Source organism: Heliangelus exortis, chromosome 1, assembly GCF_036169615.1.
Source record: "Heliangelus exortis chromosome 1, bHelExo1.hap1, whole genome shotgun sequence".
In the NCBI taxonomy this organism is placed as follows: domain Eukaryota; kingdom Metazoa; phylum Chordata; class Aves; order Apodiformes; family Trochilidae; genus Heliangelus; species Heliangelus exortis.
The window spans coordinates 177947009-177974401 of record NC_092422.1 but is presented as its reverse complement, the minus strand read 5'-3'; the positions used below and the strand labels follow the sequence as shown (position 1 = coordinate 177974401).

Below are 27393 nucleotides of genomic sequence, written 5' to 3'. Positions count from 1 at the left end.
GAACCCTCTTACCAGTTTCCTCTGGAAACTGCAGGGTTTCCTCTGGAAAACCTCATCAGCAGTTTAAGGCAGTAATTTAGGATCTAACACTGTGCTTCTGTACCTAGTACTTAACAATATTTTATGCAATAATGATAAAAAAGAATAGTTTGCCTTATTATTTCCTTGAAAGCTAATACGACTGTTTACCAGGCATATTCCTCTCTTACAAAAAGCTGAGGTTTTTTGCTATTCTGACTCTACTCTAGACTTACAAAGAAATACCCTATTTAGCTGCCAGGGAGTTTACAAGAATTAGAGATGAGCCAGCACTTTCAGAATTGATATCTCCAAAAATAGAATATTTATTTAAGAAAACTGAATCAGCTCATAATGTGCTGTTTGCTCTTTTCTCCTCTCCTTGCTTGACCCAGAGCAGCACTTTGCTCTCATTTCCCCACACAGCTCTTTACCCCAGAGAAATATTTTCATTTATTCGTTCAGCCTTGGAAAGTATCTTAAAACTGGGGCTTATGAAACCTTGTTTTCCCCCCTCTTTAGTCACAAAGTAGATATCTACTGCAGAAGTGAATTGGGACTTATTAAGAAAATGAAAGGCTTTTTAAATACAGAAAGGCTTTACTTCTAAGGAAGTGTGAAACAGCCACAGTGTGTCTGGAGCTGTGTGCAGGGGATGAGACTGTACCCAGGGCTGAACTCAAGAGATGGGAAGTCAGGACAAGCCTGGGCTCTGGACAAAACAAGGGGTCTCATTTCATTTCCTGCACTGTCATTTGGTCTCCATAAGCCACACTGTACCTTGGCTGGGCCACAGTGCTAAATCTGTTTTTATTAGTATATGGTAGGCACAACACCTCAAAAAAACCCATAAAAATGCCACCTTATCTATTTACATAAAAAAAGGCAATGGAACATCTAACTAATGAAAGTGAAAAGGAATGTCTTTACATTTCTTTATAAAGCTTTCCTCAATCTATTAAACCACCTGTGGCCTAACTATGAAGAGAAGCAGATGCTCCACCTACTCACAGAGGGCACGAAGGACTAAACCTGCAGGCAGAGGAAGAGCACGTGCCAGTCACAAGAAGGCCAAATAAGACAAATGCATAGTGTAGTTCAGTTTTCCATGTACTTTTAGACACAATCTCTGGTCTCTGTTTTTGCAGCAATTCATACATTTGTATTAAAAAAAAAAAAAAAAAAAAAAAAAAAAATTAAATGTAAAACAATACTGATCCTGGTTTACGTTACCTACCACCAATTAGATCAGTGTATCCTGGAACGTGATTTGGCTTTGCATTTGAAGATTTTTTGTTTGGTTTGGCTTTTTCCTTGAAAAGATGTTTCTCAAAAAATATGTAGTTTAAGATGTTTTCCTACCTTCAACATAGTATTCCTGACTCATCTTCACTTCGCAGTAATTTGGTACTGTTTTCATGGTCACATAGATGTGTTCTGCTACACTGACTTCAATGCAATTGAATTGTACCTGTACCTGTTTAAAACATTTGTAAAATCAAGTTTGCACATGACTTTCAGAATAAATGAAAACAATGGTTATCAGAGTTAAGTAAACAATATTCTGTGTTCAGATTTATTTATATTTACAGGGAGCATTAAGCAGTTTCAGATATTGGAGCATTGAGAATGTCAAAAAAGCAGATAGCACTTAAGGAAAGAATTTTAGAGAGTATCATCAATTCTAATCCAGCATTTGCTGTCTTCTTCACTTCCAGAATCCAAATATCTACAAGGTATCAAATAATCCTAAAAATACAGGAAAACAGGTACCCAGTGCTTATTGAACTTCAAATACAAAGTCTTTCACATTACCAAGGATCCCCTTTTTTAGGCATTTTAAAAGTGCAAACGCAGAATAGAAAAGAAAAATCTCTGCTTAAAACTTTAATGGCAACCTCAGCAAATTTATTCATTCAAGTAAAATTTTGTGAGAGAAAGTAACCTAGAAAAAATAAAAGCTGATGTCCAGTTAGAGTAGGTCTTTTGCTCACAGATAGCAGTAACTGTTAATTCCATGTAGGTTTCCATGCTGTATATTCTCCTGTTTGGTATAAGGCAGTTGGAGGATAAAACACACCATGTCACCATTCTAGTCACTGAACTATATTAAGAAAATTTCATTAAATGTGTTTGTTCAGTCTTGCCTATAAACTTATCTTACTTTAAAAGCTACCAGTTGTTCATTGCTGGCCTTGGGTTGCCTACAGGGACTTCTGATCACCAAGTGATACACAGAGTAAACTGCAATTACAGTCTGGGGAGAACTTTGCTTCAGATGTGCCATCAATATAACATTGACAAAGCACACGAATTAGCACATCTTGCATGGGTTTAATAACAGTTTTCCATCAGTAATTGAAAGAAAAATTCATCTTTTCTAGACAGTTGGGCAAGAATGGTTCTTTTTTTTTTTTTTTTTCATTTGCAAATTTAAATAATAAATACTTCTGTGTTTAGTTTAGTAAAAAATTGTATTCTGCTGTTGCAGTTATTACCATGAGTTTAGGGCAGCTGTGTACAAATGCTTAGGCATGGGTTGTCTTCTAGATGTGTAAATTCCATTGACTTAAATTCCATTGACTTAAATAAATCATATGTAGGTACATATGTAGGTAGGTACATATGTAGGTAGGTACATATGTAGGTACATATGTAGGTACAAATCCCTCTAGCATTCTACTTCCTAGCAATTGGAGTCACAAAAACTTCCTCAGAATTTAATGGGCACAAAAAGAAAGCTGTCAAGATTGACAGGAAAATTAGACACTGCAGGGGCAGCTTCTCTTGCAAACAAGGTAAGTGGAAGAAGTACAAAAATAGTATTGTAGTATTCAGAATTCAACTCAGAATTGAATTTATGGGTTATAAGAGGACATTTTGTTATGGAGTTTCATTTGGCAATGCTGAAGGAGAGATTTCATTGCAGTATTACACAAACTCAGTAAGAGAAGAAAATGAGAGATACAAAATACATTATTTTCCAAAATGTCATATACATTTAAATGAAAACCAACCCAAAAAAGGAGTCTACCTTCTTTCCATTAAGCATCTTGCTTTTTTTCCTCGCAAATCTCACATTTATGCACTGAGATTGCTGTGTGTCCAGTGAAAGAGAACATATTTCCAGCCCACGGATATTTTCTGAAATGAGTTAGGAATAGATTTCAAAAATATCATTTGGGCAACCATCAAGAAAACCAAAAAAGGTAAAATAAACCATATTGCAAGCTTTCCTTCTAAGTGAAAGGGTATTTTATCTCTTAAAAAAAGAGGCATTATATCTAACACACACATGGGGGTAGGAGGAAGGATTTAATACAGGTTGCTAAAAATTAAAGCATAAGAATTATGCAAATTCTTATGCAAATTTTAAAAAATAAACCTGTGTTTAAATCTGAGTGAGTGAAGCTTATCAGGAAATACCTAAGTGGCACATGAATGGCAGGATGTTAGGAAAAGCAGACTATGCCCAAAAGGTTAGAGTGCATTCATTCCATTTTAGCATAGAATTCTGAAAGAGAGAACTTTGTTTTGATTTGGGTTTATTTGTTTTATTTTATTAATGAAAAAATTTTCATTCTCTGAGAACTCATGTCTGAGTTACCAGGGCAGACAGAATTAGTGTGTGCATGCAGACATTTCAGAGCAAGTGTGCTTGGGGCACTGGCAGAGGACACTGAAGCTGGAAGTAAAAATGCAGTCATTTTGAATTCATTATCTTAGTTCTCATTTCCTTGAGAAGGGCCAGGGCTCTATCCTGGTTTGTAGAAAAACAGTTTCACAAAAAATGTCTTTCTGATATAATTAGATGCACAAATATTGAAATATGGCACAAATATTGAAATACGGAACAAAATTTGGCTGAACAGCTACAAACAGAAAGCAAACAGAAATTATTAAGTATCAGGTCTGCTTCCTACCATCCAGACTCAGAGTTCCTTTAACATTTAAATGAAGAGAGCATGGGCTTCCTTGGACACATTTCATCACTGTTGAGATCTTCATGCTTTTCAGTACCATAGAAGATAAAGATGCAGGAGCATCATGACAGAAGCTGTTAAAAATGTCACCTGTAAATGCAAATACAAATAAATCCCATAGTGCAAAGGACATCTGGGGGTGATAAGACACTGAAGGTGAATAGGTGAATCTCCACCTTTGTTGAAATCAGTAAGAAAATCACCACTGACATCAGCAAAGCCAGTACTTTACCTAAGAGTTTCACATGGCCAAGATACCTAATTGGCTTCACAACAATGCAAGGAGGTTAGGAAAAAACTACATTACAGATAGTATTTGATTTAAAAATTCACAGAATCACATAATTTCCATGGTTGGAAAAGACCTCGAAGGTCACCACATCCAACCATCAACATCATCCCCCCTCCCCCGATAAAATAAATAACATATTTATATATATCACCTTGGCTCAGGGAAGTGTTAACCCACAAGAAGAAGGAATCACACTTCTAATAGTTAAGGCTATCAGAGCAAACTTAGACTAACAGTGTTTTTAAATAATCAGATCAGCTAGACCATAGCTAGACTAATACTTTGCTTACACTTTCTTTCAAAACCATTACCTGTATATTGTGAGCACTATCATAGGTAGTATTTTATTTTTAGGATGGGTTGATGCTCTCAATTGCTGTTAAAATACCGTTTCCACACAAGAGGGCACCATTGCATTCCTAGTCATGGGAAAATCCCCCTCACCTACAGGATTTCCTTCTCTTTTAGACCAGAATAGCCAGAGCACACTAAGTATTATCCAGGCCTTTTTCAAGGTGTCTCATTTTCCTATGGAAATTTAGTCATCCCAGAGCTTTAGGACACTGGTTTGTGCAGATGCCTTCCATAGGCTAATGTAAGAGAAAGAGTCTTAATGCCTCAAATCTCATCAGTTAGCTATATTTCATCTCTTGCTACTTCTCAGATTGATCACTTATCACTTATTTCTCTATAAATTTATGTTGGTACAGTGAATTTAATCTTCAGTGCATTCCTTGGGCTTCCCTGCTTCACATATATTGTATATATCAGAACCAATAGCTAGGGAATTGGGCTTTTGTCCTTTGGTTTTGTGGTCTACAATGAAACATACCTCATTTTAGTTGTAATTATATCATAGCAATTTCTTTGAAATATTTTTTACCCGTCTGACTTCAGTACATATCATGAAAGTTAAAAGACACCCAAGTAAAAAAAAAGTGTTTCATTACATATTCTCCTTGCCCTGGGGAGAGGCTAGAAAAATTTTTAAAAATTTACTCTCATTAGTCACACTGCTGAGCATACTCCTAGGAGGAGCTGAAATAGTATGGCAAAGATCATAATATGAAACAGCACTGCCACAATACTGTGCTTGCCATAAAATGCAGGGTAACACTCTTATACCCAAATCAACAGGAAAAAGTGCATCTGAGACTGAGAGAATATTAACCTCTACAGGACCTCTTTCTATATTATGAGATTTTCACTTTCACAGTGTACAGTTGCAGCTGAATCCCACTGACAGGGATCAGGTACTGATGCATGCAAGAGATGGGGGAAAGGCTGACAAATATGGTAGCTTAGCTTGGCTCTGCCAGGCCTTTAGGTGCTCTCACACTTGCTGTCAGGAAAAATAAGTCTTGTGTGATATATATCAAAAGTTGGAAAAGACAAACACCTCACACCCAAATCTCTATTGTGTTATCCTGGGTTTGTGCCATAAGCATCTTTTGGAGGCAGCAGGATATGCTGATAAGAACTAAGTGGAAAAGAATGGAAAAAGAAGGACCCTTTACCTCAACTGACAATAGAATCAGCTCTCAATGAGCCAAGGCAACATCAAAAACAAGACAATTTGTGCAAATCAAACTAAAAAAAACAGATCATTCAAAATATACAAATTTGGATTCAAAAGTAGTGAAGTTCTTTGACTTTTGAAGAATTTGTAAACATGTTTCCAAAGAGATGTGGCAGATTTAGGAATTTCAGCGCACAGCAGCCAGGTGTGAACACATTATTAGATGTTCCCAGAATGGGAGGTGTAATAATCCTGAAGGTATCTCAGGATGGGGAGTGATTGTACAACAGCCAACCAGTCCACCCACAGCTAACTGGGAGGTTATATTGCAGAACTACCTGATAATCATTACTAATACTGTGCAATAGTAATGATTAGTTTTAACTCTATCTCTTTGCTCAGAAAGATATTTTCTTGACTGCACAGCATGACATGCAGTTGTGGCTACCAAATGGTATCCAGGAGCAAGAGTTTCTGCTTAATTCCTTGGCTGTTAGTTTAGATTTCTTGATATTGGCCTAATCTTGCCTATTCCCATGTCCATGCAGAAGCTATTTCAGGAAAGAGCAGTGTGTATACACATTTATTGTCAAAGCTGATAGTTCTTCACAAAGTATTCTCTTTGGGTGAGCTAGGTCATATCGTTTGACCCTATGTATTTTTAGAAGAGATTTTTATGACTTAAATTGCTTCTGTCCTTAGCTATTACTGTCTGAGGTATGATACTATCAGATGTTACAGCCATGGAACTATCTTAGGAGAATCCTAATTCAGATCTAAGAGCATTACTGACAATGATGATCAGACAGCTGCACAAACACAGTTTTAGGGACAGCCTGTCTGTCTGTAAGCAGGGGCATAATAACACACTGGATAAAATAAGATTACTCTTTCACTTTGAATTTCTTTCCGATATTTTTATGATATGTTTTGAGAATTGCAAAAGATGCTGCAAAACTCATTAGAGTAATTTAAACAGATATAATGCATGAGGCCATTAATTTTGGATCAAAATAAATACATGATACAAAGGAGACCTGACAAAAAATAATTTTTGTTCTATAAATCATCAGAGTATGAGACTCATTTCTGACTAATTCTTCAGTAAACTCTTTCCTTATCGTATTTTAATCCCCTCCTTAGATAGTTTCCTCTGGAACACACACCTCTTTCCTTTTCTCATGAGTAGTTTGATCTATACCCCAGAAGATACATCTTGATACACAAACCATCTGTTGAGTAAATCTTGCCTAAATGTTATCTTTATTAACTAAAACTGTAATTAGCCCTACATGAGAGAGGGATTATTGCTGTAATAAAAGATTCCTTAATTATGGACACAAATAAGCCCAGCCATAAAGAAGCCAAGGATTATTATTCAACATGTAGACACTTTCCTTGTACTTTTGCCATCAGCTCAACCACAGCAGATTATTTTTTTATCTGATGATGCAGCAATCAACCCAGAACTGTCACGACAGCAAAACACACCTTATGTGCACTTGGATAATAAAAGCCAGAGCTGAGCAATGAATACGCAATAGAAATGATTAGATGAATAATTTGAAGCCTCGAGCAAGGAGATTAAATTGGAGAACAACAAAAAAAATTGTAGAGAAAGCTCATTAATAACAAGCCCAGGCCAACACCCAATAGAAAATTCTAACTGGGCTTGTTTTATTTTTTTTTTTATTTCTTCCCTACAATAATTGTAAGAATTCAAACTACTTAGGATACTGACAGTGCTAAATCTGTGAGTGTGTCTAAAATTGCTTCACTAGAGCATCATTCCATGAGTATACATTGCAATAACATTTCAAACCTATTTGCATATGATTTACCACAGTATCTGCTCCATCTGTGTGTTACAATGATTAAAACCATAATAAGCAAACTAGATAGGCTCTCCTAGGCCAACCACATGGTATACTTCATTAATAAATACCAAAATTTTCTGTTTAAAAGAACTGAAACCAATTATAAAACCAATTACACTTCAGGATGGCAGCCTCTCTTTCACAATAGATTCCAATGCACAATTAATTAGAAGGGGTTTGCAGTTCTACATTCAGAAAATATTTTAAACTTCCAGGGATAATGGTCAGCATGTTGATATACTGTGGCAAATCATTTTTTTAGAATGTAAGGCTTTTTTAAAAGCATGGGTTTATTGATATCAATGTCTGGCTATATTACAGTGAATTTCAAATACTAGAGTAGCTTTTATGTACTATTAATATTCTAGAAGAGCAGGAGAAGTCAGTCTAAGCTACATTGTCAAATATTACTGAGCTGATAGCTTCAAATTCCATAAAATCAAGTCATCTTTTTGTTGCAGCTAAAAGCAACAACTGCAAAGGTTGTCTATAATACCATTAAGGTCTCTTAAGATAATTTTACCTCAAGTAATAAGTAATTAATAGAATGTCTATAGAAAAGGAAGGATGGAAAGGAGTGTACACCCACTGTTGCAGAAGTGATTATGATGAACACTAAAAAAGCATTTTTTCATCATCCTGAGAAGACTGCAATCCTACATCTTGTATTAAAGACAGATGCTTAAGTCTTTTTCAGGCAGCACCAAAAACCTACAATCAGCTCTGCTTCATGTAAATCATATTGAAAGATAAGGATCTTTAGTTTACAACTTCTTCAAGGCCCAAAATGTCTATCCCACTAGGAGCTAGACATCTGGGTTAAGCATATGTGCAATCATCTAAGTCTCTCTGGGAGCCAACTGTGACAGAGAACCCCTCTCACCTCACTCCCAGCACATAACTCACCATGTCCTATGATGGGTATAATGAATCATCACCTTGTGGGACCTGAAGGGAGTTTCCACTATCTAGATCTGCATTTGTGTAATACTCAGAATAGATTTTAATTTATAGTCAACAGTATTGCAGGTGTCCTTCAACCAGGGTTGAAGGGTTTTATTTCCACAGCCTGTGGAAGGGCCTGCTTCAGCCAGGCAAAGGTCAATGCCCTCACTTCTCTCTTCTACAATTCTTTCCAGGTGGATTGTGTAACAAGCAGCTCGGCTGCCTAATCCTAAAAAGATGCATTCACAGTCCTTGAACCAGCCACCAATGGTTCACTCTGCTCACTGGTAGGAAGCTACAGACTTTTTCGGGTGAGGCTTTTAACTACGTTGCTTCCATAGTCACGTTCTTTCTCTCCATTGCAATGTGTCCCATAAATGCTCACACTCCACACCAGAGCAGCAGCATCCACACACGGTGCTGCAGCTGCTCCCTGCCCGTGGAGCCTCTGCCACCCAGATCCTGAAAGGGACCATGGAGACAAGCAGGGCTTAGAGCTGGGCCTCTGGCTTGGACGTGTCCTCTCAGAGAAGCAACCTCCAAGGCAGCTGCCTTGTATTTCCTTCTCAAGTGATTGTGTGCACAGGAGGAGGGATTGATGGAGGCTTCAGAGTTCAGGTCATTCAAAAGCCTGTATAATTACTGCAGGCAATAATAATAAGTAGAAGCAATAAAAACATATTTAATGATTAACCATATTCTCCCAATGACAATCTATGGTAATTAAATTATAAAGCAATAATACACATGCATAATTTTTATCAGAGGCTACCAGTTTCCAATGTTTTGTACAAGGAAGCTGGTGGCAAATACCCTGTCAAATGACAGTGATCTGATGTCACTAGGAAAATGAATTTATTATCTGCAAGAAATTATCTTCATCTTCCAAAGCCAAATGTAGTAAAAATGTGAATGATGTATACTCACTGGAAGGTTTGCTTTTACAATGAATCCCCTGCAAACAGAAACAAAGATATTATAAAAGCCTAGATAACACAAATAAATATTGCTTAATCATTGTACACAAATATAAAAATAACTTTAACACAGTAAACAGCAAAAATAATTTTTCAAGATAAAAAGATTTTCAAATACAGTGAAAATGTACATCACTACAGCATGTAACAGCCTTATACATACAGGGATACAAGATCAGCACTATCCTCATTTTCAGGTATGTCTACTGAGATATAATTTTTTACAACAAGTATAACAGTTCCATCAAATACAGACATCATTTTGTCAGACACTGCCACTCACACTGACCAACAGGTTATTTATTTTTCTGTCAAACTTTACAATGGACTACTTCATACCAGGGCAAACAAACCAAGCTATTGTTTTTATGCATGATATTTAGAACAAAAATGAATATTACATGGTTTTTAGAAGATTACAGCAAAAAGAATTGTTGTCATCACTGCAAATGTAGTTTAGAAATAAGACTTATCTTTTTATTTCTTAGAACTATATGGCTCAGAATCCTGAGAATGAAATTAGGCACAGTACTTACCGTGCTCAAGTGGTTTCAAAGTGTTCAAAGTGTTTTTGTAAGAGGCAAAGTGAACCTGACAGTGAGATTTTAATAAATTATCATCTATCTTTCAGACAGACTACATCAATTTTCCCAGTAAAATAAACAGTAGAGTACAAAAATAGCAAATCTTACCTTGAATACTATGCAGGACATTCTAAGCAAGTCTGCTACTTAGCCAGCAAATGCTGTTTTCTGCTGTTCTGTCATTCAAGTTTCTGATGTGGCACTTAAACCAGTATTCCTTTCTATAGACCATATATGTTCCCTCCTGCTTTCCTTTAAAATCAGTGTTTCATACCCAGAGACACTTTTGTCCCAACCACAAAAGAAGCAGGCATCATCCTCTGCTCTTAAAGGACTCGCAGACTTCGGTCCTTTTAAAACATTTTAGGATCTTGTCAGTAAGCCAACAATCTGCAAATCTGAAGCTTTAGAGCTGGCAGAAGTCCCTCAGTGGACATTGGAAGTTTTTAAGCTGTAGACAAACACAGAGGCTGCTGTCTGGGTAAGTATTAGCATATCATAAAATAACTATTGCCTGGTCTTCTGTGATGTTTCCATCCACAGGTAATTCTGTCCATCTCATAAAGACAGCTGGAGGGTAAAATAATATTATTGCTGCAGGTGAGAAATGACAGCATGTTAGCTACCCTGTGCCAGCTGCCCCAAGTATCTGAGCAGTGTGATTTCTTTCTTTCAGTGCTGTTTTTAAGATTTTAGCTAGATAAGCTTGCTGTCAAAGAAGATCTTCAGAAAATGAGTCACTAGTATCTAATCTGCATTCGATATAGCTATTATATATATATAATATAGATATATTAGGTTATTCTTTTATCCTTCTTGGCAAATTTCTTGGCACATTTACTTTTCAATAACCATTTCTGGGAGTGATTTGTCATTTTTTACAGCTGGCAGTTTGTCACTATGACTTGTAAAAGTGCAGATGCATAAAAGGTGGTATTTTAGACCACCTTTTTATAATAAGACAGAGTTGGTCATATCCATTCACAGCCTGAAGATTACAAAAATTACTCGTGGCATTGTAAAAGATATTACTTTGGCTACACAATAATACATCAGCACTCAAAGAAGGAAATCTAAAGGAAATCAAACTTCTTTATATAACTGTCCTATAACTGGAGGAGTACTTCTATTTCAATGGTTTCATAAATTCCTCAAATCGTCCTGAAGGACTAATAAATAGAATTGATGTGAGCTCATTTCTGTTGCAAAGTGTTCACAGAAATATCTGTCATTTAATTATTTCTGCCTCCCCCCCAAAAAAGCCTTCACCAGTAGATTGCTGATTTTCTTGATTCCAATTCTTCAAATACAAAGGAGAAGATTCTCCCAGTGCAGAGTCATCAGTAGAAAGGAGAACACTGCAGCTTTCTGAATAATTCAATGAAACACTGCACCAATAAAAATGGAACATGCCAGTTCATATAAAACTCCACTGGAATTTTAACTGATGTCTCAAAGCCCTCATTTTGAATTATTTCAAATCAAACCCAGCAGGAGTATGAATTTTAATTCAATCTCTTTGCTTCATGGCCTTAGGGAGTGGGATAGACAAATATACAAAATATACAAATATACAAAATGACTGCAAAAAAATTGAATGAGTGAGTTAGGGAGCTAACTTTCTTGGTAAGAAAACCTAACTGTTGGATCAACTAATTGTTGAGCTACTTCTTACTATAAGAAATTAATCTCTTATGAGATAATTTACCAATTAGTTCTGTATTTTCAGCTTTCCATTCTGCAGTCACACTATTGAAAATATTTTGGTTGGGTGGCTTGAAAAAGTTCCCAGTTGCCAATCAAGATTTTTAGTATATCAGCTTTAAGCCAATTGCTCTAAACATTGTTTCTTGTTACAATCAGGGCACAAAAATATATTAGGAAAAAATCAAGATCCCATTGAAGTAAACAACAAAAATATCATAAATTCAGAAAATTCAGCCTGCTACTTAAAGAGCTGTGAAGTCCATGACACCTGACAAATGCAAATCATACATAAATAAATTATCTTAAGTTACTAACATGAAAATCAAATCCACTTCTGTGGGACTGTGAGAAGATGCAGAAGTCATCCTATAACTTCTGGTCTACTGTAATTAAACTTTATTTTTCACTATTGCTCAGATGAACCCTACCATCTGAGCACTTTCCAGAACCATTTTGTGTTTGTTTTCCTATCTTCTTGATGGGACAAAAAAAATATACACCAGTGAGTTTGTTTCTTATAATAGGATGTTTTGCCATTTTTGGGGACTTGATTTTGTTCTCAATGAGGAGTAGTTGGGAAGGTTTCCATAAATAATCAAACATTTTCCAGTTACAGTAAACATTTGGTCACATTTCTTTTTCACAGAATCATAGAATCAGATGGGTTGGAAAGGACCTCTGAGATCATCAAGTCCAACCCTTGATCCACTACCACGGTGGTTATCAGACCATGGCACTGAGTGCCACATCAGTCACTTCTTAAAAACTTCCAGGGACAGAGAATCCATCACCTCCCTGGGCAGCCCATTCCAACGTCTGATCACCCTCTCTGTAAAGAACCCATCCTAAACCTCCCTTGGCAGAGCTTAAGTCCATGCCCTCTTGTCCTGCTGAGAGTTGCCTGGGAAAAGAGACCAAACCCCACCTGGCTACAACCTCCTTTCAGGGAGTTGGAGAGAGTGATGAGGTCTCCCCTGAGCCTCCTCTTGTCCAGGCTGAACAGTCCCAGCTCCCTCAGCCTCACCTCATAGGACTTCTGCTGGAGTCGCTTCACAGCCTCCTTGCTCTTCTCTGGACCTGCTCCAGCACCTCAGTCTCCTTCCTGAATTGAGGGGCCCAGAACTGGACACAGTACTCGAGGTGTGGCTTCACCAGCACTGAGTACAGGGGCAGAATCCATTCCCCGGACCCATTGGCCACACTGTTCCTAATCCAGGCCAGGATGCCATTGGCCTTCTTGGCCACCTGGGCACACTGTTGGCTCATGTTCAGCTTCCTGTCAATCCAGACTCCCAGGTCCCTCTCTGTCTGGCTGCTCTCAGCCACTCTGTGCCCAGCCTGGAGCTCCCCATGGGGTTGTTGTGGCCAAAGTGCAGGACCCGGCACTTGGCCGTGTTGAACCTCATCCCATTGGAATCAGCCCAACTCTCCAGTCTGACCCAGTCCCTCTGCAGAGCCCTCCTGCCTTCCAGCTGATCCACACTCCCCCCAACTCAGTGTTGCCTGTGAATTTGCTAATTGTAGACTCAATCCCCTCATCTAAATCATCAATGAAGATATTAAATAGAACCGGGCCCAGCACTGATCCCTGGGGGAAGCCACTGGTGAGCAGCTGCCAATTGGATGCAGCTATTCTTATTGTACAATACCAAGGAAAGGGGGTAGGGAGGGTATTTTCTTGTATAATAATAGACCATTTGTCTCCAAGAACTCAACTAAGCTAACCAGATTTCTCTCCCACTTTTTATATCTTTTGTTTTCAGGAATTTTCAGTGATAAATGCAATAGAAAAACATAGGACACTGAAACCAGAATGGAAATTTTTCTCCCTTTTCACAAATGCCGTGGGTGATTTTTATGCAACACTAAGATCCTGAATATGATAGTACATTTTACTTCTATACAGAGAGCATCTTTGATTCATGTCTGCTCTCGCAAAAAGCCTAAGCAAAATATACTTACACAATGCACAAACACCTAGGGATTTTCCTATTTCTTTAGGGTTTTCCCCATTTGTGGTATTACTCAACTGTGGCTAGAGGTTATCTGAACAGACACCTCCAACATGCACCATTCTGAATAGAAGGTGTGGTGCCAGATTTTTAGCTAGCACAGCAACTTCTCCTCAATCAAAGGCAATTGTAATATCGCACTGTTTTGTTTAAAGACTGTAGAGGTAGTAAGATCAGCAGAGGAAGACTTGGATTTGAAGGCACAGAGAGTATTTTCATTAATCAAAATTGCCAAAGAAACAAATATTAGACCTGGCTCCTATTTCACCTCATGTCTCCAGGCACTAAATCAAATACAGAAGTGTGGAAATTCTCCCCAGAACGTTCTGTCATGCAGGAAGAATCTGAGGCAAATTCAGTTCCATGGTCTACCTGTCTTTTCCACAATTCTGTAAAGAACTGTAATATGCCTGAAAATGCCTTAAAATGTATTCTTTAGTTGGGACCAGTTTGTCAGACACTTAATATTAATTCATTAAGGTGCCTACATTAAAGTCAGTGAATGCATAGTGAGAATTTTTTCCCCTTTTGAAAGATTCTCAGTGGCAAAGATATTACCTACATTCCTACTTTAGATTCAGCTGTCAGGATAGAGAAAAAAGAACATGACCATCTTCTGATGTTGCACTCTGTTCCAGCAATTTCTGTTCTTTGATCATCATTAGAAGTATGCCTGGGACTGTGCATAGTCCTACAACACGGAAAGTGTTGTCTTAATGTGGCGTGGTCTGGCAATATCAAATGTGGAAATTGTAGCCAAAAGGCTGATAGAGATGATGAATCTAATCATGTTCTTTTGATTGCCAGTCAAGAGGGGATACTTTGCACAAATTCATCTTATTCTGCACACAATCAGAAAGGATCTGCCAGATCACTGTGTCCAATTCCTTGGTTAATATAGGTGCCACATCATCTAATCCCTTTCAAAAACTGGTGAAGCTTCATTTTAAAATCACTCAGCCTTCCACGTGCAGTGCTGCAATAGCCAAGGCTATTCCAGAAGCCCTGTTCTCTGACAGCACCAAATCTTTTAATTTCCAGTGTAAACACCATAATAGTGAGCTTGTATTGACTTGTAATTGCTTCCATTATCTTTTCATTTAAATAGATGCTTTCCACAAATTCTGGGCCCTAAGAGTCCTAAGTGATTTCTCATGATCTGTAGTGAAAAGCCTGACAATGCTAATGTGAGCTCAATCACCTCCATAAAGAAAAAGGTCTTTCAGCTGCAGACAGCCACAGTCAAAGTGCTAGGGACTTGTACAGTTCAAGGACTTTAGACAGAAAAAGAGAGGATTCAGGGCTGCATTATACACGACTCAGACTGTAAATTTGTTTGTAGAGACATTTAGCTCCAGAAAATAACTAGGGAGAAGTTCACATATGGAAACAACTGGAAATGCTTTAGTTTCTTCCAGAGCTATTTTCATAGGTGAAGGAGATGCTGGGTTTGCACTTTACATGTCCTTGATGCTGGTGGAGACTTTTTCTATTCTGTTCTTTTAAAGGTCACCCCTCCATGAATCTTGTCAAATGTAAAGAAGCAGAATTACTAAGAGTAAGAGAAAGCACAGAGATAATATAATGAGTCCTGTCCCACTATAAAAAAAGTCTTAACTACATTAAAGTCAGGTATTTATACATAGAAGCATGTTACTGGAAATGAATGACAATGAATTAGACCTGCAGAAAGCATTTGTCGATTTAATAAAATTGTGCTTAAATTTACTGAGAACCAGAGGAATTATCAGTGATAGACATAATATGATAATTTAGATCTGTTAAAAGTTCGTAGCTAGTACTGATGATACAGTATCCCCAAAAGACCTTTTCTCAAAAGGAGCATCTCTTTTTGTTTTGATGTCACATGTAATTGCTTTCATTGCCAAGGTAAAGCTATCATACTGATGATCCTTTTATTTTTGGCAAACCACAAAGGTTGTTCTTCAAGTTTTACTGTCAGTATGGTAATCAGATCCATCTGAACACTGTGTAATGGGATCAGCTAAGCAATCACAGAAGGAAACATTTAGACTGCTACCCCTGCAGGAAACAAATAGGCACCTGAACTTACAGCAAAGCATTATTTTAGACTACTTTGAACTACTGCTTCTACTGGATGTTGCTGGATTTTTTTTACAGGATGCTAAAAACAAAATATGTGAGTCACTCCTATGCATACCAGTACCAATCTGAACAAAACCAATCCTACCATTTCAGCTCAGTGCCGAGCCTTAGAAGATAAGTACTCCTGGAGAAGTGGGTTATTAAGTTCAGGCTAGTACAGCACAAACGGGGTCATGCACTTTTTGGATGAGAGCTGGCTTGTGTCCAGCAAAGCAAAGGTCTGCCTGTGCTAATGGGATGTTGGGATGTTGGAATGCTCTCAGCTAAGCAATGAACTGACAGTGAACAAACAGGGAAGAGATTATTTGGTGTATTGGAGATTATTAGGCAGTCTTCACTAAAGCTTCACAGTAGTCTAAATCATAGCCTTTTGCCAATTTTCCTTTCTTGCACCATTTGCCATTTCACATATATATGCAAATGTATGGACCCTGTCCTTCACACCCTGCTGTGTAGCACAAGGCCAGCACTTCCATCACAGTCTTGCAGTACTTCAGTAAGCAGGAGGACATGGCTAACAGAAGACCCCCAGGTCCCTCAGACTTTTGTCCTTTGTTTACCTGCTACTATTCAGGTATACCAGAAATTTCTGCCTTTAAGTCAGTATGTACTTCTTCCTGCACTGTACCAATGCAGAGAAAGCCCATTTTTTAAACTGGACTGTCTCATTTTTTAGCTGGACTGCATGTAGCATATCAAGTCTTCTGACCATTACTGCAACTGCATTGCTGTTTTGCTTTTATAGAGCAGAACAAGTGAAAGAATTGGCAGCACAATAATTATGTTTCTGGGAGCTCTTTGCAGTGACATGCATTTATCCTATAAGTGAATGTCCAGTCAAAACAATATTGCTTTTAGGTCTCACAATTGGAAAGGATATTCCCCCTTTGTATTTTTTTTCTTTGAAGTATGTAAAAATAATGCTGTGATACAAAACGGTCCTACATAGAAACAACTTGCTTTTAAATTTATTGGACCAAAGGGAGCTATGACAAATAAAAGCTGCCTCTTCTATTGTATGCTTCAGCTCCAGGACCAGAAGCAGAATTTTCTTGAAATAAGTATGGCTGAGCTTCTTTCCAAAAAAATCTAACAAAAAAAATTGCCAGTCATTTTAAAGTCATGTTTCCTAAAATATTAATCCAAGTTGTTAACAAAACAGAATTGCATACAATAGACAAAGTAAAATTAAATTGCATTTTGAATGCCATATCCTCAGCTGGTATAAATCAGCACCAACCCATAAATAAAGTGTCAGAAATTTCAGAAACTCAGCTACTTGAAAGGGCAACTAATCAACCAAATCAGCACTTTTAGTCTAACAATGAGACAGAAACATTCTAACACAGCATGAATGACTGGAGATCTCATACAGAGGATGATTAAATTGAATCAAAGAAATTGACGACCTCCCTGGAGGTCACCAAGTCCAGCCTCCTGCTAGAAGAGGTTACTGTCACCAACACAGGATCAAGTCAGCCATTGTTACTTTGGACATTTCTTGAAAATCTAAAGGGCACAGATTCCACAAATCTCCCATGCTTTGACATTCAGATGATGTAATGAGCTCTGTAGCACAGAAGAGGTTACAAGAACTTAGACAGGATACTTCAGCAGCAGTGACAGCACTGAGACTGGACGCAGTGGACTGTGAGATTGCCACAGGAAAAAAAAAAAAAAAAAATGAAGATTATGAGACTCTCCAGGGTAGAATTGCTCTTCATGCTGCTACTGGAGGCAGTAGTTACTTCTTTTCAAAATACTTACTTATCTTTTGGCCTGAGCAGTGTGGCTCATCTCACCAGGCTTCTGTAATGGCAATTCTCTCATAGTTTTCCTGTTGCAGAATGGCTTCAGATCCTCCTGTTTCTTGCCAAGGCTGCATGCATTCATGCAGATGCACTTCAGGTGGGTTATTGATTCCACCACCTTTTTGGAGGGAGATGCTCTACTTCCTATGTGACTATCCTCAGGCATTTCTGTGGATTCTAGCACATCAATAACCCTTGCATCCCTGCTGTTGCATGGATCTCCATCCCCTACCTCCACTAAGGCAGCAGACCAAACACCCTCTCTAGCACATCAGCCCTCAGACTTCATTGTGCTGCCCCCATGCTCATCTCCAGTGAGCCTGGTTTCATCCCTTTTGCTCTTCAAATTTAGTTTAAAGCTCTTCCACCTGCCATCCTGCTCACTTTCACAAATTATGGAAGACTATAGTGAAACTCTTTCTTCTGAACTGAATGAACTTTGAATCGGATCCAAGTGAGAAAAAACCTTTTGCCTATATAGGCTTCAGCTTTGCACACCAGAAAAGTGTCACATTGTTTCCAAATAATGCAATTTCTCTGTGTGGATCTTTCATTACTACTGGTAGTGAAATGAAGCCAAAGTTTACAGTCATTTGCAAAATCACATTAAGTCAGACAAATCTAAAGGATTTAGAGGCACCTGAAACATGATTTAAGTAAACTATAGTAATCTCAGCCAAGCACCATGATCCATAATACCCTATTAATTGCCACCTTTCACTAGAGGCACCAAGGTTTATTAGGCATTTCCCTTTCTGATATGAAAGCTCCCTGGATGCAGGTACTTTGGTGTCTGGCTCATGACCAGAACAAAGCTGGAATGACATCTAGGTCATGGCAAAGCTCTTTGGGATAGCAGACACTTCCTTCTGAGACACCCACCTCCCCCAGCATAGCAGGTGGCTGGAGATTTAATAATAAAAGAGTCCAAACGAAGCTCAAGCCTACCTTCTTTCAAACTGGAAATATTAGAAGAGGAAAGCAGAATATGGGCATGATCCAGCTTTTATACTCTAAGTTATCCTAACTTCAAGGGACAGCCAGGTTCAACATCCTCCTTAACCTAAAGCAATTCTAACCTTAAGTTTTGGTTTTCCCTGCTGCCCAGTGATTCAGAATGCTTCCCAGGCCTCCTGTCGAAGCAGTGATACTGTGTAGAGAGGAAATGAAAGAATGATGGTCTGAGAAAAGGACAGGCAAGATGCAGCATAATTTTACAAGTCAAGTGCTTTCAACATTCAAATGGGAATACTGTTTCCTACTTCAAAGGCCATTTACATTTTATTTAAAGCAGTCATCAGAGCAAAATCTAGAAACTGAAACTTTGGAAGAGTCCCTCTCCCCAGCTACTCTGAAAAGAGAACTGCTCACAGCTCAAGTGCCTCGGCTCTAGAGAATGGGGTTCAGACTAACCCAGTGCTTAAGTTTTTCCCTGAGCATGCAGGTACCTCATACCACCCTGACAAGTCTGTAAAGCTTCCTCATGATCTTCATTTCATCTGTATTTAATAACCTGGAACCAGAGGAAAGAAGCAGGGTCATAGGATGGGTGAACGTTGCAGTGATACTATCCTGAAATGTCAGAGGCAGAAGAGCTTAAAAACAAAAACAAATTTGCTACTCCTAACCCTGCCAGTGTGGATCATGAAGTCATATGAAATAATGACCAACAAATCATACTTGGTAATAGTTTCTTAGAAAAATTTCAGATTTCAGTGGCCACATATCAGGGCTGAGATGCCTTTTAAGGCCATGGAGAGAAACACAGAAGCACGTTTCTGATTTTTGAAGCTGTTTTCTCCTTCTTCTCATTAACCAGAAAAATCTCAAACCTAAACAGGCTTGGGACTACCCCTGACCGTACCTCTTCCTGCTGAGAAATATTTTTAAATGTCGAAATGTTGACTCTGGTTCTATTTTAGCCTTAGCTTGTTATGTGGTTGTGTAAGGATGTAAGGCCATACAAATGATCCCTCAGGCTGTGCTACAGCTGTGGCAGAGGAGTGTCTGATGGGAATACTGCAGAAGCAGTGGTAGAGGCCACTGCATTCTCTCCTGGTGCCACAGTAGCAGTTAAGAAATTGCTTCCATTAAAGATTTAATGGAAACGATGCCTGACTAGCTCTAATTCTGCATGTTTGGGTTACAGAAACACATTAGCCACAAAATAATGAGGAAAATCTTCTTAGTATGTGTAGACAAAAAGCAATTTTTGCAGCTGCAGAGCTGAACATTTTGAAAAGACAGAATTCTTTCCTAACTATTCATATTTGTAAGATTATGGCATCTGAAAGTCTAAATCCTCTATCAGAAATTTTGTACCAGAATTCCTGCATACATGCCTCTCCTCTCCTATCAAGACCAAAAAAAGCAAAATAGACCTTTCCCTGAAAGAGATAGCAGTGTGAGTATATGAAAAAAAAAAAAAAAATCAGAATTTGCCATGTAGAAAAGACAAACTGATAATATCTATACTGTACATTCCAGCTGAAAAATTTGCAGTTTGAGGTAACTGATACAGAAGCTAGTTATGGATACATTTGGAGATGTTGAGGAATACAAAATAAAAAACTGTTTTCTTTAATGTTAACTCATAATTTTGTGGGAGCCTTACGGGATGGAAAGAAGAAAAAAAGAAAGAAAAAAAAAACAGGAAAAAAGAAAAGAAAAAAACAACAAAGCCGAACTGAAATAATGCTGTAGTTTGGCTTTATCTTTTGTATCTTTCAGGTACTGTAGTTGCTAAAGTTAGCACAATCCAATCAGAGAAGGCAGAAGTCCAAAAGAAAGGCTTCCAAAGAGGCAAAATTCCACCAGCTTTACAAGAGCAGCATTGTTTCACCTGACTCTCCTGATGATGCTGCTGTCCCTAGAGGCAGAAATAATTCCTGGGCATGGCCTCAACTTAATAAACCCATCAGTGTTCAGTGCCTTCATCTGTTGCTTCACTCTGTCTCCTTTAGCCCTTACTCACTGAAAACCACCTATGCCACAAATTCATGTAAAAAGGGTGTGTACATTTTTATCTAAAAGTGGAAGAGAAAATAAGACACAAAGGTGGACTGAATGGCAACATAGTCCATGCTCTAAAATTATTGTAGCATATATAAACATAATATATTGAAAATGAGAGGAACACATTAAAAGAACACATACTACTGACTAAAACTAAGCATGAAGCATGATGCTATTATGAGAATTGCAAAAATAAAATAAAAAAAAAACACAAAAACCTACAAATGGGGAAAACACACAATACAGAGATACCAAGATTTGAAAAGTAGTGCAGAGCTCACTCATTGCGGTGTCCTAAGGAAGAACAGCAGGTCAGGGAGATGAGGAAGTGGGGAAAAGATCAAGGAAGTTTGCATATGTAGGAATGATAGGGGGAAATAGAGAGCAAAATGTACTAACTGCAATAAATTTTATTTCCTCAAAGTTTTTCCAAGAGACAACGCACATCTAGCACTGTCAATGTTGTTTATATGATTCATACTTTCTGAAAATATGCAGGCAAGTAGAGGCAACTCCAAGACAATCAGTTTTCCAGAAATGATTGAAATTTACCACACATATTCAAAGCAACCAAACTGAAACATTTTCTTGCAAAGGAGACACAGATAATTTGCAAAGTAAAACTAAAACTCTCTTCATTTTTGCATAGAAATGTACCAACTTAGACTGTGTGTCCCATACAGTTTTCATCATAAATTCTATATTTTGCATGCTGGAAGGGAAGAGAAGCAATAGAGCAAGACAGGTCTTTGCCTCTGCTGAATGTTTCAAAGGACGAAGTTAGATACAACTTGAAAAAACATTTTTAGAATGCACAAAAGAGAAAATAATGCATGAAAGCAGAGATACCAGGGTTAGAAAAGAACTTCAGATGTTATCCTTGTTTCTGCCTGAGGAGGAATGATCTTTATCTGAGAGATGCTTGCTTAGCATGTGTGGAGATCTCCATAAGGTCCTCAGGCAATCTATTCCAGTGCTCAGCATCATTAGCTGCTGTGACTTTTCATCTTATTCCTGACCTCAAAAAATGCTGGCCCAGTGAATTCCTACAATTGTGAAGGCACAGTCAGGGCTGTGATGTGCCTGCATCATATCTGAGTATACATGAATTTGCTGGTTCTGTGATCATTTCTAGCAAAGAAATTTGGAGCTGGTCGGGGAACTTCCTCAGCAACACAAGGCTGCTTGGGAAATATTTTCTGTTTTATGCCTTTAAGGTGGTAAACAATTTCCTGGTACTCAAAAAATAGCCAGTAAATGTAAGAAAATCAGAAAAGAAAAAAAGGTTTTACAAGGAAAAACATTTCCCCAAGAGTATGAAAACTACCATGAGAACATTTTTGCCAGAGTTGATATAGAAAACCTAGAGATCTTTCATGGGGATGACAGTAACAAAACACATAGAATTTCAAATGTGACTTCCTGGTTTGAACAGCTGGGTAGCCACAGCATGGCATATGGGAATTCATGGCTCCCAGAAATTAAATTATTTTCTCTCTAGGATAGTATGAAACTTCTTTCTTAGGTCTCAATCACCTATTACCTGGGATTGAGACCTAGCTTGTCAATGCTGAGCCAAAAAGCCAGGAGAATGCCCAAAGATATCCTTAGAAAGAAGCCTTTTAAAATCTTTTTTTGGTCCTTTTTATCATCCCCAGTTCTCTCTCATGCACAGCCATTCTGGCAAGAGTGGCAGGATGGGACACTATAACCAACATGATGAAGTAACAGGTACAGCATTGCCAGCTCCAGCAAATGTACAAATTAAGCTAATCCTAGATCTTACTGCAAGAATTCCAGCTATGTCACAGAACATGGTCTCATTAAAGTTGAGGTGAGAGAGATTTGTGAGCCAGAATTTATTTCCAACAATAAAGGTCATCTGCTCCCATGTCCTGCTAAGCTTGCTTAAATATACACCTTTTATTTATATTTTTTTTCATATTTACCTCCTCCTACCTCCTGTCAATCTTGTGTCCCCCAACTTTCATGACTGTCTGTAGTGCCTTGCTCTTGCTATTCCAGGGGCTTATCTCTTTCCAGACCTTGTAACCTTTTTCCAGAGTTCTTGGGGAAAGGAGAAGTGAGAAAAAGTTCTGAATTGCAGAGCTTTTTCCATTCCCACCCCTCCTGAAAGAAATGCTTCAATAATAAGGAACACTTGAGATTTTTGCAGGGTACCTGCTTTTGCCAGTGGCTATTTTCTTCTCAGAGGGTGAGGAAACAGAATGGCACACAACCAGTGATATGGGATAAGTAGGAAGCATTGAAGCTAAATATTTCATATTGTTGCTAAGCTATGTTTGAACCTAAGAGCAAATGTAAAATATAGTCTAAGAGGTAAGTTACATAAACTTTCTCTCCTGACTACCAGAAGAGAAAGCAAGCAGAGAAATCACAGCAAATGGGTTAATATCACTACTACAGTGACTCCACATGATTGAGCCCCTTTAAGTAGGACTGCTTTGACTAATGAACACTTAAGATTTAATTATAGGATTCAGAGCACTTAATTAAAACATATAATTAAGAAACATCGCACAGGAAGGTCAGCACTATTTTGTACTTGTGAAAACTGAAGAATGGAAATTACTTGAATAAGGCCACACCAGTGAGTCAATGGCAGCCTTCCTGCAAAACCCAGGATATCAAGGGTCTGTTCTCATTGTGGATTGTACTGCATCTCAGCAAGTGCTAGCAGAGGATGTGTTTTATGTATTTATGCATCTCCTCTAGTCACCAGGTACATTGATGCACACACAAAAGAATATGGTGAATCATCTTCCCATGCTGGGACATCACACTCTATCCCCCTCTCTCACTCTCTCTGAGGAAGCCAGACTTTTACAAACAGATGTTAGAGAACAGCTAAATTATGTTACCTAGATTATCATGTCCATTTTTAGAGGCTTGGGATCACTTTTAAAATACAAATTGCTTGCCTTAATAAAGAACAAAGGCTGCCAATTTATGTCAGCTGAGTTTAGTGGCTAAGGGCTGTTTTTGCAATGTGTAGTATTCATCAAGAATGGTCTGATCCAAAGCATAAACATCCAGTAAGAGATTACCACAGACTTCAACTATGAATAGCATGAGGAGGCAGCAGCTATATCAAGAATTTGCTGCCAGTAACCTTTATAATTGAAGGGAAATCCCAGATTCAGTTCAGGGTTTCCTTCTTTATCTATGGACTTCAGAAATGTTACTGCATTTAATAGCAGACAATACAAATACTACTTCATAGTTTCCTTGAGAGGTTTTTTTTTCAGTGTGGTGCTCTTGATCTTTACCAGCTGTTGAGGCAAATTTGGATTAAGCCTGTTTCCTTTCTGTACAGCCTGCAAACAATGTGATTGTAAAACCAGTAGGGCACAAACACAATTTCAATTGCAGACTGGGATTCCCCTATGCTTTTACAGGGAAACTTGGTTGATAATCGTGTTTGCTATTGGGTGAGGCGTGGAGACCAAGCCCATTGTATTTAATCTTTGAATAGCAGAATATCATATAAACTCTAAAGCCAAGACATTAAAATAAGGAAGGAGAAATAAATCATAATACATAACAAAAGCTTGGTTGTGCCTTTGCCATCACTCAACCCACAATTGTATGTTTTCATGCTGTTTAAATTTTCATGCAATACTTGCATAAACATCTAATGTTCTTTTTTTTTTCCTCTCTCTTCCTGTAGTAGACAGAAGTGCAGTTTGTGGTATAATAATGAAACCTGGATAGTGCCTTATAGAAAGCAATGCAAGGATGTCTTGCTAAATACTTATGGTAAACTAAGAATGATTCATGAAGCTGTAGTAACAACAAAAATCTAAACAGTTCAGTGTTATTGGGTTTTAGATCACATACCTGAAAACAGTTATGTCACTACTTCCCTCTTCAGTACAAGCAATGCTTTACTCTGCTAAGTAGTACCCAAGGAGGTAAAAAGTGCTTACAAGTATTCAAGGGACATATCCACCTTCGTATCTACCCTGCTGGTGATACCCAACAGTTTCAGTTATTAAACATACTGAAAACAATTCCTAGTTTGAAAAATGCAAACAAATGGTAATTAATTGCTTTTCATTCCCTTATTGAAGAACACAGTCTCAGGGTTGACTCTGTGGGAGAGCAATCTACCACACAAACTTCCTAAAGAAAAAAAAAATTCTATAATACTCACTTGTAGCAATGGCAGCGACAGAAAATTTTTGATAGTTTTAAATTTAAAATATCTCATTATCAAATTAAGCAAATTGCAAGGAAAAAAGACACATTCTCTACTTTGTGACCTGATGGAGCTACAAATTATGGACAAGATGAACTACTCCCTTTTAAGTAACTTAGATAGGAAAGAGACTGAGGTGACAAATTGTCATCAGTTATGTAGGGAAATTGAAGTCATATCCAAAGGAAAAGGAAGAAGGAGTTTGCTTTAACAAGATAGTTATAAACCTCTAAAGTTCATGTAGCTAAAATGCTTTGCACTAGATTGAAAATGCTATGCTGGCACTAATTTGTCCTGATGAGATCATTATTGTTCCCAGTGAGAAAACATTTTTGTCTCGAAAAGTCATTAATGCATTCAAGATTCTATTGAATACAACTAGCAGAAATATTACATAGAAAACATTAACTGAATCACACCTTTAATATCACAAATGATTTATCAATTCAGTTACACTGTAAATAATGTATTTCTGCTGTAAATTAAAAGAAAAAAATTACATATGGCTTTCCCAGTGTCCAACCCTCAGTATTAGAAGAGCTGTAAAACAAACATTTGAAGGCAAAGAAAGGGATCCAGTCTAACTAACCTCAAGTTGTGTCTATGCCTTAGGTATCTAATGAATCAGTCTGCCCAACATGCATGCCTAAAATGTGACAAAGAGATGCCTTTTAAGATCCACAGAGGTCAAACCTATACCCTAGACTGAATCCCACTGAAAAAGGTTGCTATTGTTTTTTGAATGCTGAGTCTAATAGTCACACATTCTTTGAAGAATTAGACGGGTAAACCATTTCTATTTTACACTCATCCCAGCAGACCAAGGAGCATTTATTAGTTTAAATGAATGTGGGTTTGCATTCATAAACATAAGTGCATACAGGGGGTGTGGGGGGGGGACACCTTAATTTTATAAGCATCTTTTTTCCTGATATTTTCTAGGATACATGTATAGAAGACAAAATAAATTGCTACATCATGTACTAACGTAATATCTGGGTAGTATCCCCCATATATAAACAATCTTTTACTTGTGTCATTGCCTAAACACTGTTATCTTCAAGGAGAATTCTGTTCTATGAAATTTTTCCATGCCATCAATTCCACTTCTCTGTAGCAAGTACATAGTTATTATCCTCTAGTTAGACTGAAAGTCAGATTCCCTATTATTTTAGCTTTTTAAAATTTACCTTTTCATTTATTCTTAGAAGTTTCAGAATGCAGAAGCATAATATCTCCATACTGCCCCTTTGTGGGGGTATTTGGAAACACACAAAATTCAAAGCTATTAAAGAGATGGTATGGTTCACACTCCACTTTTATGCACATACATAAGTCATTAACATTAATGTTGCATTCATTGCACAAAATGAAAAACAGGTTTTACTCTCTCTCAGGCTTAATTCATCTATTCACAGGAAAGTCAGCATTTTGTATATTTCTAAAATAATTAAAAATTTCTGAAACCTCCCGTTCCTCTCTCCCTCATCTCTTTGGCATCACTGCTATTGTAAAATCTGACTCTTCAAAGTAATAAATAGGAAAAAATATTTTTTTCAAATACAAAAGACATATTTTAAAAGGTACTAACAGTAGAAGTTGAAAATAGTGTAAGATGCATTTTCTTACTCCCTCCCTAACAATCATCTTTGCCACTTTGGAAACTTAATTAAGAATGGCAGCAATATAAAGTGAATGTTCAGAACAGCTGAAATATTTTTCCATTTTTGCTTTCTTGCTCTGCTTACAATTATTTTAGCAGCATACAACTACTCTATTTATAGATAGCAGATCATAACAAGGGAGACATTACCTGAGAACATGAAAGTCCACATTCTTCAATCCTGGGAATAACCTGACAATCAGAATTCCAAAGAAAGATTATTAGAAGAATCTGAATGTGAATATTTATCATCCTAAATTTAAAAAAAAAAAAAAAAAAAAAAAGGCGCAAAACCTCAGAAGAAACCTTCTACTCTGAGAATTCTCCCTCTCATGCAAAAACTTTAATGTGAATTTTAGTCCCTCCCACAGCACTTCTGAGCTCCACCCTCTAGAAGTCTTGAAATACAGAAAATTGCTAGTTGTGCAAAAGACAAAGCATGTCCAACCCATTTCTTGTGTCCCATAGTGAAAACTGGGAAATGTGAATTTCTAACAATTACAGTAAAAGCCTCTTCCTTCTTGGTTTCATCATGTCAGCTTTAGATCAGGGTGGGACCAAAGGACCAAGGAATGAACACAACAGCTGCACTGAAGGAAAAACAACATTGCAGAAGCACTGGTGATCTGCCTCAGGAATCT

At 37.7% G+C, this 27393-nt stretch overlaps 1 protein-coding gene across 1 annotated transcript in view; it reads right to left on the bottom strand.

Moving 5' to 3' along the window:
* IL17REL (interleukin 17 receptor E like) overlaps positions 1-27105 on the bottom strand; it is a 45692-nt gene extending 18587 nt beyond the window's left edge. The window contains exons 1-5 of the mRNA XM_071733812.1: positions 26903-27105; positions 9562-9589; positions 3942-4091; positions 3053-3162; positions 1381-1495 (exon numbers count right to left, since the gene is read on the bottom strand). Coding sequence (XP_071589913.1) covers positions 1381-1495; positions 3053-3162; positions 3942-4091; positions 9562-9589; positions 26903-27004 — 505 coding nt within the window. The 5' untranslated portion in view covers positions 27005-27105. The remainder of the gene's footprint in view (positions 1-1380; positions 1496-3052; positions 3163-3941; positions 4092-9561; positions 9590-26902) is intronic.
* Between the last annotated feature and the right edge of the window lie 288 nt (positions 27106-27393).